This window comes from Aulonocara stuartgranti (assembly GCF_965226115.1).
Source record: "Aulonocara stuartgranti genome assembly, chromosome: 15".
NCBI classification, from domain to species: domain Eukaryota; kingdom Metazoa; phylum Chordata; class Actinopteri; order Cichliformes; family Cichlidae; genus Aulonocara; species Aulonocara stuartgranti.
This window is the reverse complement of record NC_138951.1, coordinates 2,522,550-2,541,186: the sequence shown is the minus strand read 5'-3', so window position 1 is coordinate 2,541,186 and position 18,637 is coordinate 2,522,550. Positions and strand designations below refer to the sequence as shown.

The 18,637-nt window shown below is 43.1% G+C and overlaps 1 protein-coding gene across 3 annotated transcripts in view; it reads left to right on the top strand.

The window, feature by feature from the left end:
• nrxn3b (neurexin 3b) overlaps positions 1–18,637 on the top strand; it is a 324,595-nt gene that overhangs the window by 297,664 nt on the left and 8,294 nt on the right. For all 3 annotated transcript variants that reach the window (XM_082505625.1, XM_082505627.1, XM_082505626.1), the window contains one exon: positions 14,445–14,523. In XM_082505625.1, coding sequence (XP_082361751.1) covers positions 14,445–14,523 — 79 coding nt within the window. The remainder of the gene's footprint in view (positions 1–14,444; positions 14,524–18,637) is intronic.

Here is an 18,637-nt window from a genome sequence, read left to right as displayed (position 1 = left end):
CTTTTAAATGATCTCGCTGCAGAGCTGTCGTAATCACGTCATCCTGGATTCAAGCCCGGTGTGATTAATGTGGACTTAAAATGTACTAAATTAATTGATTGGCAACAAGTGCGATAACCAGTTTGGTAGCTGGAAAATGAAAAATGCAAAGTGGAGACTTTGTGTTGTGTTTCGGGGGTTTAACAGTAAATTTGCTGTTTTTGAGTTAATGATCAGAAAGAAATAAGAAGAGTGCTGCAACAGTCTTGATAAAACACAAGCAGCTGTTCCTCGAGGACATGGCCCGAGTTGTCATCGCAGAGCAGAGAACTCCGGTTGATCCATGTTTTAATAAACAGGCTTTTTATTTTAAAATGAACCTCAGTACTTTCATTATTAACAAGCAGAGAGTCTTCTTTTTTCATTCATAAGCAGAAATAAATAAGTCAGCTTGGGTTCTGGGAAATGATGAACGCTGATGATGATGTGATGAGCATTGTTAGCAATTTTCTGGTATTTTATAAACCAGGCAGTCAACAAGTGGTCGTGGAATAACCGTCCAGATTCATAAAAACCTCAAGTAAAAACTCGTCAAGGAAATTTACTGCCTGGATGAGGTGAGCCTGAACCCTCCGTTAGCTACGCAGTAAAAGGCCTAGGCTGCTGGAGTTTCCCATGATGCACAGTGTTTCTCCTTCACTCTCTGTGTGCTTACACGTGCATTTAATCATTAGTTATTATTCACCTCTGGCTCTCTCCCACAGAGCGCCTCTTGTCCTGTCTCCCTCGCCCCTACGGGTCGCAGCAGATGGCTGCTCCTCCCCAGCCTGGTTCTGCTGCAAGTTTCTTCCTGTTAGAAGGGAGTTTTTCCTTCCCACTGTCACCGAGTATTTGCTCATAGGGGGTCTTCTCATAGTTGGGATGTTCCTCTGTATCATTGCAACATAAAGCACGTTGAGGCAGCTGCTGTTGTGATTTGGTGCTGTATAAATAAAATTGCTGAAATATTAAATTCAAGTCAACAGTGAGTGTCAGGGAATAACTGAGGGCTTAAATTAATTAACTTACTTTGAAAAAAGACAAAGTGATCTTGTTTTAACTGTGTATTATGCAACACAACCTGGTTTGAAGTTAGTTCTGTTGAGCGGTCCCAGTGTCTCGTGAACCTCGATAAAATGAAGCCTTTCCCATTTCTGTCCTGACTCCACTCACACACATGCACACACTCTCATCTTCTCCCAGCTTTTTTCTTCGGTCACAGCTTTCAGCGAAGCTCGACACCACATCCACACGAATTCCTCACTTCCACTTTGAACTGAGAACCACAATTGGTAACACAAACCGTAACTCTGACCCAAAATCGCTGCTACAATTTCACCTGAGGACGGCAGGGACTTGCATAGAGAGGAGAAATTTCTCCACGCATCCTGCCCGCTCACCTCAGATCTTCTGCCCCTTCCTCTCTCGTGCCCACCCTCTGCCTTCCGGCGGCTTTGTTTCCGCATTTGTCTGCATACATGCATGCGGGCGAGCGTGTTTGTCACAGGGCTTCCCTGATGACCTTGCGCGCTGCACCAGGGGGGTGATTAAGGATCGGGGCCAAAGACCATTTCCTTTTCATGGGAAGATGAATGACCCTGTTTGAAAGTGGCTGCCTATGGCCTCAGGGCAATTAGAGTTTGCTGTGAGCCAGCAACGCTCACTGCTCTGTGTACAAAGGCAGGTCCTTGAGAAAAAGAGAAATACTCGGCACATAACCCATTCTGCTGAAACCAGCCCGCCGCAGTAACGGGGAACAAATTAAATGAATTTTCTTTCCTTTTTTCCCTCTACCTTTCCAGCTGTTCCCCACCTCTGCTCTCCTCTTGCCTCCTATCCATTTCTCCATACACTTGGGAAGAAGAAAAAATGTGCTGACTGTAGGGGGGCACTAAGAAAGGCCCACCAAGGGTGCTCATTTGAAATATCAATATTAGATCTAGCAAACCATTTAGCATGTGACTTCTGTTCTCGAAGCTCATTTCACTGACGTTTATAAACTATATTTTAGTGCTATTTGTTTTTGCTTTCCTTCTCCAGCAGTTTGATTACTAATGAAGACAAACTGATGGAATATCAGACCAGGTTCACCGCTGTGTGATATTTATAACATGCTTCTGTGCTGTGCTTTTTTTTTCCTGGATAAAGCATCTTATCTGTCACAGAGCAGAAGCAAAAAGAGTTGTGGCAGACTATTGATAGGGATATGGCCTGGTGCCATTGATTCCCACTTGTAATACAAGCCTCTCCCTTGTCAGCCTGTCAAAGCCTAGATCGGACATGATAACGCACACATCGGGCAGCCGTCAATAGGCGAAGCTTCCACCGTCGAGATGACTATCTTGTTTTGGTACGAGGGCGATGGGAACCAGTGAGATAGAAGAGATAGCAGTTTGTGCGACCTGTGATTTCTGCCACTTTCTGAGCCACTTCTCTCATATATATATATATATATCTCTCTCTATATATATCTATATAGATATAGATATATATATATATATATATATATAGATATAGATATGAGAGAAGTGGCTCAGAAAGTGGCAGAAAGTGCTTTCGGTTCGGTACGCATATGTATGAACAATACAAAATTTTTAATTTATTTTATCAACTTTCCTTCTGACGATGCTGTCTGTGTTGAGCGCTCAGTGGATCTGCGCTCGACAGTGCAGCCTAGGCGGAGTAGTCGAACGCAGATTCACTGAGCGCAGGGCAAGCTAGCGAGACAGAAGTTAAGCTCTCCTTACAACATGGACCTCCCCCGCCCTCATTCAGATCTGGCGTTTGGAACTATTTTGGTTTTCATGTGACGTATGACCCTGAAGGTAAGCGAGTCATGGACTAAAGTAAAACAGTATGTTGGATGTGCCACGCAATGCTCAATTACATGGGTGGGAGCTAGTGTGTTAGCGCAGTTAGCTCGTTAACGTGTTGACGCCGTCCAGCCCCATGCACGGGGCGATCCGCGGTAGGTCGTTAACGGAGATTTGCCGCGTTATGGCGTTAACGTCATTTCAGATTAACGCTGACAGCACTAGTGGGAACACAACGAATATGACTGCACATTTACAACGACATCATCCTAGTGCAAAGACAAGTGGAAGCAGACAAAAACAACAAGCACACATGCTACAAACTTTACCCGAGTCATTTAGACAGCCGTTAGCACAGGATTCTCCTTATGGGGACCTGATATGTTTAATATGCTGCTGAGAATATAGCCCAGAAGAAGCGTATAGTATAGCTTTTATTTTGAAAGAGCCATTTCTCTGTAATAAACTCTCTTTTCCAAAGATGAGGGATTCCTCGATCAGATAGATTAATTTTTTTTATTACTTTGTTGTTTCAGCAACATTAAATTTAAAAACTGTACTTTTGAGTTAAAATATATATTTATAATTTTAATAAATGACAAATTAAAAAGGCATGAACATTTTTTTTTTGTATCGAAAAAATATCGAACCGTGAATTTTGTGTATCGTTGCACCCCTAATGTATATGTATGTATCCAAGCTGACCATGGGGGGAAAAGAAACTGCTTTGAATTGTGTCTTTGATTTGCCCTTGCCTTTTTTGCGTCATCCCTTTGATCTCTGAACGTGCAGCCACATTGGGTATCTGTTGCTACTGGCTGCCAGGATGAGGCGCTCAAGGAAAATTGATTTGTTTGGGGTTTATTCCCATTAGTACAAAGAAAATCAACTTTAGCCACCGGGTACGGCGGCATTGTAAATAAACCAAACTGGGTTTGATAGCAGCGTTGTAATGTGACTCTATAATGTGGTGTCTCTTCTCTAATTCTCAAAAGGCTTCGTTTCTCAGTGTTTCCTTCAGCCTCTGGGCCCGAGCTGTGTGAAGGTCATTTGTTATGATAAGACTATGTTGTGTTTAGGAGCAAGCCTCCCGCACCCCTCCCCTCACGCTTTGTCTCGCGTACTGTACTTAAGCATGTGGATCCAGCGCCTCTCCGAGACGCAGCACTGCTCGTGCTCATATTTCACGTTGTGTTTGTAACCCGGGGCCGTGGCTGAGCTTTAGCCTTTACTCTGATATTACTGACCCAGGGGAAAACTATAGACAGCAGTCCCAGTACATTGTGTCTTCCTTTTCCCTCGCTGAGCGCGAACCATTGCTTTGATGTGACCGTTCAAATCACTGTCATGCTCAGTAGAATATTCAACCGTAGCCACGGCCGCAGATGCAGCAGCTGCTCTTGTTACCATCCATGTATTTGACGAGTTTTTTTCCCCCAAGTTGAATCATTCACTGCTTAATTAGCGCGACCCCTCAGACGTTGGCTGTCAGCGCACGAAACTTTAGAAATAGTTGGTTATTATCTCACTGTGTGGCATTTTTCCCAGAATGAAGCACAGCATTGTTGAGCCTGTTTAACATCAGCGCTGTGCTGATGTTTCATGTTCTGCTTCCCTCTTTATCTGTGCCGCATAGACAGATTCAGGCGCACGATGTTTCGTTCACCATCAAGGTCCATAGTCGGAGAACTGACTCGCGGCAGGGCTGTAAATGGCGAGTAGTGGGTTTAAGCTCGCCGCTGAACTGAGTTCACTCATATTTATTATCTGGCACAGGTGTGAAGAGATGGTGAGAATGCACTTTGGTTCCTGCCGGCACTTTATTAGACCGAACGATTCAGCGGTTATGCACAGTGGTAAAAATAATTTGATCCCTGCATCCTTTTATTTATGCAGTTGCACACTTTATTTCTCAACAACAACGACTGGACTCTAGGAGAAAGAAAAGCTGAGCTTTTTTTCTGTATTGAAAAGTGGATTTGATTTGACTCTGGAAGAAATCTGTCAGACACCAGCCGCATTTATCTACTTGATGTATCAGAGCCTGGCAGCCAGCAGCGCTACTGCTGCTATTATTTAAGAATTTAAGAATTCTATCTTAAAACAATAATCTCGTGTCCATATGTCCTGACATGCCAGTTCTTTCAATACGTTGCTCTTCTTTATACTGGGCCTGTAGACACCCCTGCCTAATGTGGCTCCAGTCTGAACCGCTATGCTCTGCCACTCGCACTCATGAAAAGCACAGAATATAGCAGACACCAATGACGTTGATTAACCCTTTAAGACCAACCATAGAACCAAGTCCGCCAGAGCTTATATTGTATTTTTACATGCTGTGGAGCCATTTTTGGGAGCATTTCAAGTTGCTATACATCAATACAACCATTATAGCCCAAATTTTAATGATATATATGCATTAAGTGCATTACATAAATTGCAAAAAAAAAGTGCAATAAACTACAAAAAAATGTAAAATCGTTTTTGTTTTTATTAACATATATTTCTAGTTAGAGAAATTTAAGAGGCTTATCCCTAAAAACTGTAAATACAAAAAAGTTGCCCAAAATAGTTTCCCACCACAGGAAATTTATTTTAAGTGTCTTCATAGTTTTATTTTTGAAATACACCAATATTTATATACTGCAGGAAAAACGAAAATAAATATTATAGTGCAAATTTGCAAAAAAAACAGCATGTGCATCAAAATAAACTATTTCCAGCAGTGCAATATGAGTCCTAAGCATCCCAGACACGACACAGAAAGTCATAAAGTCAAACATAACTTTTAAAAACACCAGTATAGGCTCATAAGGTCCTGATGGTAAAAAACTACATTTCCGCGAAATGACGTCACTTCCGGTTTCGGGCAGGTCATGGAGGACATGCGATAGTTCGCGCTGATGGACGTAGGAAGTGATACAAACAGCTGATCGGATCGGCAAAGCGTGTTTCTGGAATATTATGTTTTTGTTGCTGCAAGTGCTTTTTATGCAGTTTTTGCAAAGCTATATGTGGAAGGAAACTGTGACCGAGGACAAGCTGATGGCATAAGATGTAAGTACAACTCCTCCGGTTTCATATGCAAAAAAAATTATTGCGCTAGCTTACGTGTTTGCAGTGCTGCCGGGATTTAAAAATAGTTACGCAAAACGGAGCGTGTCCACTCCGGCCGGCTTTAAAGGGTTAAGGTGGGTTGCAAAGTGGCTTGCAGATATACAGCAGCCATATACCATGGTCCAGTTTAATCCCAGACAATTTTTCATTAGCTGGTCGGTCACTAAATATTGGATGTGGAACATGTGAATCACCTGTTGCGATGAACGCCTTAACTTCAGTGGGATTCTTGATGTTTTCTTTCTTTTTGTTGGCATTCTGAGACTCTTCTGGTGTCTCATCTTCAGCCTGCGAGGGCTCCTGTGCTCTGTATTAGGGCTGAACGATTATGGAAAATAATCTAATTGCGATTTTTTGCCCCAATATTGCGATTGCGATGCGATATGCGATTATTTTTTAAGGTCTTTGTCTTCTGTATTATTAAACAAAGACAAGCAATACATCATATAGTATGGCCAATACTATATTACATTAATTTTAAACTGTTCTTTCCTGGAAGACAGACCTCTGTTATGATGACATGAGGTGATGCATGAATTGATGACTGACATTTTTATTTAACTTCTTCAATCACAACAGTATATTTGAACATACACAATAGTTTATTTTTAGCTTACAAACATCTGAGCATAAAGTGCTGACAAGGAACCCTGGTGTAAACATTAAAATGAAAGTCAGTACAATGTGCAGATTGCAGAAATATACATAAAAAAAATCAGTGGCTTTACCACACTCAGTTTTTCGACATCTGTGAACTACTAGACAGTCATTCAATTAAAAAATAATATTAAATAAATAAAACTAATAAATAAAAAATACACACATCTTACTGATCTCTGCAGTCAGTAACATTACACATAAAGTGCAAACATAATAGCAATTGTATAAACACACACACAAACACGCCTTTAAAGTTTAAAGGCGTGAAATTGGACGGTCTAGCCTTCTGATTAGCGTCACCGCTGTCTCGGTGGAGTTTAATAAACTCGGCCGTCTGCTTCTTGCTATCTAAAATATAACCAGACACTGGTGTAAATTCTCGACTGTCTCATACTTCTGTTTAATAAGTTTTCTGTTTGACGTTTAGTCAGCTGTGTGAAAACCAAGGAGGAACCCACCCGGGGGATTAATAAAGTTTTATTTTATCTAATCTAATAACTTTAATCTCAGCCAAACCGATTTACTCACGAACAAACAAAACACTGAAAAAAGCCCAACAATAACATTTTTAGGTTGTCTAAGTGACTTATATATTACGTTTAACCCGAGCAGCGAAACTCCACGGTGATCTGAAAATGATGTGCAGGGAGTTGTGCCGTTCTCGGCGGCTTCAGTGACCCTCAAGCTCCCGGCTAGCTGTCGAGCTGGTGGGTAGCAGACGCCTCTGAAAACGTCGAAGCACTTTTGCAAATATGGGATATCTTGATAAACCGAGCAGATATTTGATGTTTACACAACTACTTTCTCGCCTGAAAATATGTTAAAAGTTTATTTTGTGACCCAGAAAGATTAGTATGAGTAATTTTAAAACTTAGTAGCGGCCGCCATTGCTGGAAACTGGAGTTTGGCTGGGCCGCACTATGAATTCTGGGATATGGTAGTAATTTGGACAGCCTTCGGCGCGTCGCTGTGACGTAATCGATCTACAAATGCGGCCTCAGGAGGATGCAGCCCATGAATTTGGACATGTCCAGAGTATAATCGCAGTCTTTGTGGTTAGAAAATTGCACTTGATCATGTCGCGATATTATCGCAAATGCGATATATCGTTCAGCCCTACTCTGTATGTAAATAGAGTGCATCCATCAGCTGATGTGGGATGACATTAAAATCAGTTGATCTACTGGGATTACAGGAGAACTTGAATTTAACACCATGTTCAGTTTCAGCACTGCGATGAGGGTCAAACTCTAGGCCTCACTCAGCTTTACGCTGACTCACCGTTTCAGCCGCCAGAGTTTGTCAGATTTATGCGGTTGTCTTCCAGTGGACTCTTTAGAGTGAAATTCCCTCTTGTGTTTTGATGTTTTGTCACACTAAAGAGGTAATTCAAACCCAACAGTGCTTTAAGTCTGGAAAATATCCATTTGATTTATGTTACACGATGTCTACGCAGGCCCGTAGCAAAACAAAAAAGAAAAACCAGACGCATTACACAGAACGAATTTAGGCGCAACACCGAGAGTAGGTCACTGATGTTTTGGCAGAACTCGAAACCCAATACACAATCGCTCTAATTATGCGCATAAATAGAACGAAGGAAGATAGTGCAAGTCTAACACACCTCTGCAGGTTGTGTTAGACTTGCAAATAACGCGTGTAAAACATAAGGCTTTATTCAGACTATGTGAACAGCTTGATTCATTAAAACAGAACCACATGTGTTTCAGTAGATGGCAGAGACCAGTAAGGGAAAACATCTTCATATGAAGTACATTTAAAGGCTGATAATGGGAGAAATGCCTCACACCTTGGCTTATTTAAGCTATAAAACTGCCCGTCGTGTCAGTCCTGCTGTGGCCCTGCCTGGTGTTTTGGCCCCTCCAACCACCGCGTCATCCCCCCTTTAAGATCCGGGGTGGATATTTACGTATCGCTCCCCAGTTTCTATATGTTGGGTATTTGTGGGGAGTGATGAGCTCAGAGCCTAGACACAAAACTCTGACGGCATTCTGCTGCGGCAATACATCATTTGAAACCGGAGCTGTCTGACTGAAATAGGTTCTTGCAATGAGAGAGAATTTTAGATTTTGCTCCTTATCTCTCGCACTGAATCACTTTCAGAAAGGATTTCCTCACTGCCAGAAAAGCAACTGTGAATCAGCGCAAAGCAAAGGGGTTTTTAAATGTCCACGGGGGAGTGTAGGGGGGCGGGTCTGCGTATCGTTTCATTCAGGCCTCATGTTCAGATAATCTTAATTCCCAAATTAAGAAAAAATGTAGTCTGAGCAGGTGTAGCTTTTTTATTCTGCTGCTGAAGAAGTTTTTAATGAAAATGTTGCTTTCCCAGCTTCGCGTTTATTGCTAATCAATCTTGCATCCTCTTTGTTCACTCCCGAGGTCAAGCCCGACTGGTGATGTAGCATGCTCTCCATTCGCTTGCAGAAGTAATTGCAGCTTGGCCTGATAATGGCCTCTGCACCGCTGCTGGCGGATTCACATCACAGGATTCATGATTAAACACCAGAGGAACTTTGTAGAGACAGACGCCCGGTTTCTTTGCAGACTCAGCATTCTGTTTGTGTCGGTGGCGCTACTTTTGAAACTGAAACTGTCACTTTTTGAGACTCGTCTCCCAAGGAGGCTGTCTATCTTTATCGATCGCCGGGGCGATCCTTTTAGTTGATGTGCTCTGTGGTGGTCGGCGGTAAGAGCTGCTTTAATGAAGTCTGGCTATTGATTAGGCCGTGGTGTTTGTTGGTGGAGTCGGGAATTTCAGCGTCAGTCGAAGGCACGCTAATCGGCATAATCGAGCGTGATGAAAACGGCCGTTTTATGTACTGAAGTCATTGTGCAGAATACGCTTTCTTCACACACAGGAAGTAGCGGGCACGAGCATTTCCAAATTTCCCCACACGTGAAACAATGTGGGCCGTAAATCCCACAACCAAGACTCTTAAAAATGATGAGGATGTTTGTTGAGAATAATTAGACCAAAAAAAGAAAATGCCTCACTGCCAAAATATATCCCACTCTATGTTATGGAGATTTAGCCAGAGAATTGGATTTTGCCAGCTGTGAAATCAGTTTTTGTAGTCCCGCTGGCCAACCAAATCATTATGCTATACCCCGCTGTAAGCTCCCATCAGTGCACACACATGAAGTCTATGCCTTTTCCACTCTGTGAGTGGAGCGCCATACGCCGTTCTCCCCTCCGGACGGCCGTGAGAAGACTGCGAGCTCCGTGTGACACTTGATTGCTTCTGCATTAGTCCAGATGTGTAAAAAGCCCCACATGACAAGTGCTTCACTCCGAACCGCTGTGACGACTGAGATACGTTGTATGTTTGCGGAAAGCCACACAACTAGTGGATCTACACGTCACCTTTTTAAAAAAAAAAAACTCTTTCATTCATCTTGGAGTGGAATCAAAGTCGCTTCAGTGCAAGGGTCTCTTACTTTGAGTTTGAGGATGTAGTCATATGCAAAGTGACTCCGTTGAATGGAGTGTGTCCTCCTGCCTTTTCATTGGGACTTTTACACTACGCGAGGCTCTTTAATGTGGAGAGGATAAAATGTGAAGTACATGGGTTTTTTCTTTTTTACTGAGTTGCTGGCAGAGTTCTGGCCTCTGGATGCCGACACATCAAGAGATGTTACTTGGGCTTACCTTGGGGCTGAGAGGCTTGCCATTTGAAGACACTTTATTATACTGCAGTTAAGGTTGTCAAAGGTATTTTTACACAGCTGTGTGCAAAACCTTTGAGCCACTCCTCATTTCTTTATATTTTGCTGGAAAAATGGGAAATGCAGTGATTTATGGTAACATGTAAATGGAAATACAGTATATAGGGCAAAACATTATGTACAACTCCACTGTGCTTGAAAGTCAATATTTGGTACACCTGTATTTAATAAGATAAGATAACCTTTATTAGTCCCACACGTGGGAAATTTGTTTTGTCACAGCAGGAAGTGGACAGTGCAAAAGTTATGAGGCAAAAATTAGAATACAATAAGAATAAATACAGTACACAGCTGTACAGAATAGAATAAAATAAAATACTATATACAGTAGAATAAAATAAAATAAATATACAATAAGATAAAAATAGAATACAAATACAAATACTATATACAACTGAGTAAAAATACAACGATGACAGAAAGGATTATTGCACTTAGTATTATTGCATATATATATATATATATATATATATATATATATATATATATATATATATATATATATAATCTTGAACACAGCCTGTTCTTAAACAAGCTGCATTGTTATAGCCTTCAGGAATAGGAACTACTGCACTGACAGGGTGTTTGGGCTGCTGAAAAATGAAGCGTATGGTGTTGTTTCATCAAAATCTGATGATACTGAAATCAGTTTTGACAAGATCCCCAAAACCTGACTGGAACACAACCACAACCCACAGCAGAGCCTCCACCGTGTTTTACAGATGCCTGTCGACACTCACTGCTGTTCCTCTCCTGACCTCTGCTTAAACACTGACAGCGATTCATCACTCCATCTCACCTCAGCCTCCTACTTTCATCCCTTAAGAACAGTGTTGGTCAAGTAACTTGAAAAAAGTAATAAGTAACTAATTACTGATTACTTAATTAGTTGCTTAGTTACTTTTTAAAAACATGGTACACAACCTGAATACGTAATAAAGCAATAGGCCTTTCAGCCCAATTCTATTTTTCTGCATAATCCATCATATAAAACTGAATCAAATGAAAAAGTCTCTTTTAAAAATTGTTTTACTAGTTTTAATCTTATGCACATTGCATCGAGCAAAAATTCAATTATTGCAACAGTCTTTGACTTGAAGAAATTCTTTAACATTTAAACTTATGTTCTGCATGTTCCAGCACACAAAATAAAATGTTTTGTGTTTACACTCTTTCAAATTAATGCAAGTAAAACACAGCAGGGGGGTCCGGGGGTTTCTCTGTGAATGCCACATTCCCGTGGCAGCGTGCTCGCTCAGATTTAGTTAAATTTTTCGCTGTAGAAAGAAGTTTTCTTCCTGCGCAGAGTGAACAGCGGACGCTGTTTTTGTCACTTCTTACAGACTAAAACTCAAAGTAATGTGAGGACGTCCACGTCGCTGCACCGTCTCTCCTTCACTCCATGTTATCCATTGTTGATCCGCACACGTCTGTTGCTGCCACGCACGTCGCACACGCTTACGTCATTGTCATGAGACACTCTCACAGATGTGAGTTACTTTAAGGGAAAGTAACAGTAATCTAATTACTTTTTTGCATTAGAAATCCCTTACATTACTTGTTACTTGAAAAAAGTAATCTGATTACAGTAACCAATTACTTGTAACAGATTACTGCCCATCTCAAGCTTCAGAACGACTTCTTGAAATGGGGATAAATGCTGTGTTTTTCTAACAGGCTGCAGGTAACAAAGCGCCTAAAGATACAATTTAAAATCGGTTCTTTACTAAAGTTGGCTGTGATGTGGAGACACGAGGCTCTAGCGACCTAACTCTTCCCTTGACTTAGGTACTGTTTTATGTTTGATTTTATAAGTTAAGTAGCTTAACAAAGGTAGGAGACCTGAAAATGAGTGAAAAGGTTTTGAAAGCTTGGTAAAGTTGGTCAAGACTTCTTTGAAAGTCTGGAGACTTTTGCAGTGACCTGTAGAATCTGTGACACCAAAACTAGTACTGAAGTGTTACCCACTGCAAGTATTCATTTCCCAAGCCCTTATTTCTACTGTATTCACTCAGATAACAGGAAGCCCGAAGTGATCTAAAAGCCAACCAGCAATTGGTAATAAGTCACCTCATTGTGATCTTTCATTTCCTTGTAATCCTGTTTCATAATCTCATTTCTGTCATTTCCTCTCTGTAGTTCTTCAGTGTTTGGTGGATGCTCGGCAGCAAATTGAGGTTACAAAATTTTTATATTTTGCTTTTTTGAGATCAAATCACGCTGATTTCCCTCGGTCACATGGAAATGGAAATTAGCTGGAATTTATATCGCACTTTAGAGAACAATCTGCATTTACCCTTACACTCATACAGCACCTTATATCCACTACATTACATCCACAAGTTAACCTTAATGTGCATGCCTTTGGGCTGTGGAAGAAAACTCACACAGGAGCAGAGGAGAACATGTAGACATCTCACAGCAAACGAAGCCTAGATTTCACGTCATCTTTAAGGCTAATGTTAGGAGCCCCATCACGTGTTCGACCAAACGGCGTCCGCTTGCTCAAGCCAGCCTAATGCAGGACTACTTTCTCCATAACAGCAGGTAAAAAAAACAATGACCCTCAGCAAGAACTTCTAAGAAACACCACAGTACCCGCTGCATCTAACTGAATGCCAAGTAGCTGCCTGAGAGTCTTCGTGCGTGTGGGTAGCTGCGCACAAATTGGTGTGATCTGTTTAACTAAAACGTAGCATTTTGGAGACGCACATGGGCGTGCAAGGCTCCGTGAAGCAAGCGCATCCAAAGCAGTGAAAATATTCACCGTGCGGAGACGCTGCCGCCATCGGCATGAATGGACGAGAGAAAGGCAGTGTTTTCAGTCGATGCCGGGTTATGGCGTGATGGTCTCGGGGCTGAAATTGCTAGAACAGACTTTGAAGTGGCTCGGATTTTTCATCTCTCTCTCTCTCTCTCTCTGTGTCCCTGCCTCCCACATCTGCTGCTATCATAATAACAAGCAATAACCCTCTTTCAGCAATAACCAAGACTTTTACGCCCGTAATGTGGCTTCAATAAATAATGTCATGTTTACCAAGGGGCTATATTTTACAGCAATTTAGTTTAAAGCATCCCCCCCACCCCCACATTGCTTTTTTGCCTCCTCTTGGTGGAGTACAGTACATAATGTGGTGCATTAAGCATACCAGCAAAAACGCACATTAACACATTATCAAATGTGCTGATAGAGAAAACAGCACAGCCCATCATGCATAATCATAGCAGACATTAGGAAAAACAAACAAAAAAAACAGCGAAAAATCTGCCTCCTGTGTGAGCTTTTGCAGACACGCGTGTGCTGCACATCAGCATACGGTGGGAAGTGGACGGCTTTTTCTGGGCGCCGTTGAAAGCGAGCGGCACAAGCATGGGGGCGCGTTTCATTAGTCTGTCAAACTCAATGATATTTAGAGCCCCACACCCTTGGCCAGGACTGGAAAACTCAATCAGCACTCTGATTTCATAACCCTGCTTGGTGACAGGGCTTATTTTATCGCCCCACTGATTCATTCTAATAAACGCCGGCTGCCCAGCGCGCCGCCACTGAAATACAACCCTCTCCCTCCCTCCTGCTTCTGTCCTCGACGGGTCGACCTGGAAAAAAAAAAGGAAAGAGGGAAGGGAAGGGTTGGTCGGGTGGGAGGGATAAATCAGAATTGTGGGAACTGGAGGGTGCAGATAATCCATCGCCGGGCCGGGCGGTGTAACGTGTGCCTCCCCATCCCTCCTCCTGCACCCTTTAGCACAAATCAGGGGCCGGGGACGCTGCTGATCTGTGTGGGCTTAGTGCGTCCATTGATTGCGGGCGATGGAGGGGAGGGGCAATAAATAATCGGAGGCAGAGTGCGGAGGGTGAAGGAAAACAATTATCTGCGGAGGTGGAAAGCACATAAAGCGAAGAATGATAAACGCTGTGAAATATGATTGACTCCAAGTGATATATGGAAGCCGAAGGACAGGCGAGAGAAGTCTGCGCGTGCAGAGATATCCTTGAGTGGCTGAGGACTCGCTCGCGCTGCCCCTGGCCTAACCACAATTTCTTCTGTGTTTGTGTTCGTGTGCGTGTTTGTGTGTCTTTCTCCGCAGACGACAGATGACATTGTTTCATCAGCAGAGTGCTCCAGCGACGACGAGGACCTGGAAGAGTGCGACTCCGGACATGCAGGTGGGATGAGTGTGTCGAGTTGTGCTTGCTCTGAAACCTGGTCTATTTCTCCTTATCTTTCTTTGAGTTGCTACCGAGGAGCTTCTCCTCCCTTAGCATCATGTCCCATGGGAGCTTCAAGTGTAACTTAAAAAAAACGCCCACTTTCCCCCTCCCACCCAGAAAAAGTAGCCATAGTAAGCACAACGGGGTCCTCAGTGTCTGCCAAAAGTTTAAAGAACACTTTTTGGAGACGGGCGAAAGCAGTAAGAATGCACTTTCTACACCCTCGGCATGCTCTGCTGTAGGAAGTCCCACTCGGAGCTTGTACTGTGTATAAGTAAATGCACACAGCTTCCTGCCGGGACGTGTTAAAGCTCACGCCTTTCATCTCTGAAACAAGTTACACTTAGCTATGGGGCCACTGGTTGCAGACATGACGACGCGTTGATACTAATTTTGTTCTCTCGGCGTTCAGCTGAGAGCAAAACTTTACTCAACAAAGTACGAAATTAGTATCAAGCCCCATGTCGCCCGCACTGATGCTTCAAAATGTATCTGTCCTGTACTTGGTTGATTTCCTCTTGCTGTGCGTGTGTGCGTCTCTCTTGACAGAGGATACATTTTGAGATTCTTTCGAGAACAAAGATGCTTTCAGCCTAGATACTGTGATATGTAGCAGACTAACTGCAACAGAGCCTCTTCCTCCCTACTCCTTCTTCTTCTCTTGTTTGTACCTCTGTTTCCTTCGTCGGAGGCTTGCCTTACCTGAAACATTCTAATAGAGAACAGATATCCTCGAATTTCTGTGCGCATCGTCTCTCTTCCCTCCCTCCCTTGACACACACACACACAAACACGCACATATCACTTTGTGATTAGATCAAAGTGATAAGACACTCACTCAGTGGAAAATAACAACAGAGCTGGAAATAATACCGCAGATTTAAAAGGAATGGTTATTTTTGAGGCAACTTGGGTTTGGATGAGTCGAATAAGCAGCTGTCAATCACGCTCCTGCCCAGGAGCTGTTGGCACGGATTCCTAATAACGCGGAGCAAAGCAAAGACTGTGAGCTGTATTGAAACTGGCTCACTATTTGAAAAGCAGCTCCCCTTAGGCGCTCTGGAAATCATTAACAGCTCCGGCTATTTGATTGCTTCAGTGTCCTTCAAAATACCATCACAGCCGGCTAATTGACGCTGCGCTAATCTGGCGAAACACAGCTCAGCTTAACACCGAGCATATGTCCACTTTTCACAGCTAATAATACGCCACCGCCGTGTTGCCCTTCCACGTCTGCGGTTGTGGACGATCGAGCGTTTATTTTGTTCTTAGGGAAAATCGGGCCTTTCCGCTGTGACGGATTTAACCATTTCTCCCCCAGTCTGAGAAAAGAAGTCGTCTATCGCTCGCTGATGGCGTTTGTTTTCTTGAAATTATGACCACATTTAGGTCTTATGGCTTTTTGATGTGGCTGGGGGGAAAAAGCCATTTCCTTGCAGCATTTTAGGTGCCTTATCTAGCGTGAGTTGCTTGGGTAAAGGCAGAGATTATTGAAATCGAATGGGCACGCAGCTCACATGTTTCAATTTATTTATTTTTGTATCTCTTCAGACCATTAAAACCTCAAACCCAAGTATTCTCAAAAAAAAAGAAAAGTGAAAGTGCAGTCAAGTGAAGCGCAAGAAGCTTTTGCTGAGAGAACACGGTACCCTCCCCTCATATAGTGGCAACATACACACACTTACGCAAACATACCGTACATCCCATCATGTGGACACAGAAATTCATATCCTCATTCCTCGCCCCCACCTCCCCCTCCGCTTCCAGTCGTATGAACAGTTGTATGACATGATGTTGGGTTTCTTTTCCTTTTTTTCTCGTGTGATGCACATATGAACATCTCTCCTCTGTATCGATTTGGACCCAGCTGCTGGGTTTGTGTTTTTCTTTTCTTTCGTTCTTGTCTTCTTTTTGCTTTCCTTTGGGGCCTGGGAGGGTTGGGTGCGGGCTGCTTTTACTTTCCTTGTTTTGTTGTTGTGGTTGTTTTCAGTTTTCGTTTGCTTTTCTTTTATTATTATCATCACTCTTATCGTTTCTTTGGCGTCCTCCTCATCATCCGTCGTCCATCATCCAAGCAAGGATAGAGCCGCTCCTCCCGTTTTTTGCCTCATCTTGTGCCGCATGAACTTTTGGTGGTTGGAAAAGTCAAAGTTCTCCTCCTCATCAAGTTTTGTGTTTTATTTGTTTATTTTGTGCCATATGGCTTCTAAAGGATCATCCCTCCCCCCCACCTCAGCACATTTTCGATACAACATAGGGAAATGAACGGCAACAAAATCTTTTCTTGCCATCATCCTTTTTTGGCCTTGTGCAGGCAACCCCATTCTGTCTCAAGAAAGTTGTGTGTGAGAATGACTCCCCCCTGTCGCCCCTTCCGAGCGTTACCCCGACCCCACCCCCTCCATCCTGTCTCACCCCACCCACCTTCTTTTAGCCTTTCTGCATATACATGTCTGTTTGAATGCAGATGGCATAAAAAGACTTTTATTGCCACAAAGTATATCTGTTTTTCTATTTTATCTGTTGCTCCAAGTAGAAGGCATTTGTGGCATGCACTCTTGTACTGGACTGTACCGCAGCTCTGTAGACTAACCAGTAACCCTCTCCTCCAACCATCCCCTGCTTCAGCGTGGATATGATTGGCGTCCATTTTTACGCTCTGCTTCTTTTTCCCACCCATACGTCCCTCCACTCGGCTTCTACATGTCAGCGTGTGCGTGCTGAGGGGAGGGGGGGGTCTGCCCCCAGCAGCGGCAGCTCCTCCCTCCGAGGCGTCCCGTGTTCGTGCTCGTGCCTGCTGTCTCTGTCAGTGCTCCGTCTGCGTCTGCCAAACCAGCCTGTGTTGTCCGCTGTGCGTGCGTGCTCGTCTTGTGCTTGTGTTGTCTCCGTGTTGAAACCAAAACTGTTGAAACCTCACCTTGCCCCCTGCCCCCCCCCCCCCCCCTTTTAATCCCACGCGGGTTCCACGAGAGGGCCAATAGAGCGAATCCCGTGAGATGACTCACAGTCCTCTGCGTGCATTTACAGAATTGTCGGTTCAAGCTAAAGAAAGCGCCACGTGCAGAAATGCGTGAGTGCTGCGAGATGCTCAGTTTTGGAGGAAGGCAAATAAGTCGATTTATGATTTCATTTCACGGTGATTAACGGCGCCGTGGCTTGTCATTACCGTGCAATCAGAGCAATTTTATGATTAATGTGTCATTATATTGGGGTAATTGATTCAAATGATTTCAATCTATCCGCGAGTGCATTTCAAAATGTTTGATTTGTCCGTACAGCACCTACAAGCTGCCACGAGTCAGGCCTGATGGAACTAGGTTTTAATCTGACTCACGATAGGCCAAATTAAAAAGTCTACCTCCTAATGAGACGAAGCAGTGGATGTGGAAAAATGTCTTTGTCGCAGCAGAACTGTTTTTTTTTTGTGAGAGCTGCAAAAGCAAAGGTGTGACTAATAACATTAATGATGTCTTTGCTCCACTCTAGCAGTGCCCAAAAGCCATACCAGGCAGGCAGCTTTCATAAATCTTGGAACAGAGCCATCATCATTGTTATTAGTTACACCTCTGTCTCTATGCTGTGTAAAAACGTCTTATCTTAAGTCAAACATGGAGCGTTACGGTGGCTCTATTACAAACCTACTAGTAAATGTTCATAAAACCTGTAATATGTGAACCTTCCGAGCCCATAAAAAAGACATTTCCACCTATTTGTGAAAGGTTTGATCGACTAATGCCACAATATTTAAACGGGAGCAGTTATTCTGTTCCTTAAGATGCTCGATCTTCATGTTAAATTTCGGCCAAAGTTTCATATACAAATGAACCTGTTTCAAACAGCCTGTTCTCCTATCTGTAATGTCAAAGCAAGTGGATACTAACATGGTCACCCCAGGCACAGAAGCTCCAACCACCTCTTCAAACCTTTTCGAGGGCAGCCAATCAAAGGAAGGAAGGCGCTTAAACTGCTTGTTTTACCCAGTTTAAGGTAAATAATAGGATTCGATATTTCAAACTATGACCAAGCGGGATCCAAAACATCAGCTGCTTCAAGCTGCTCACTTATATAT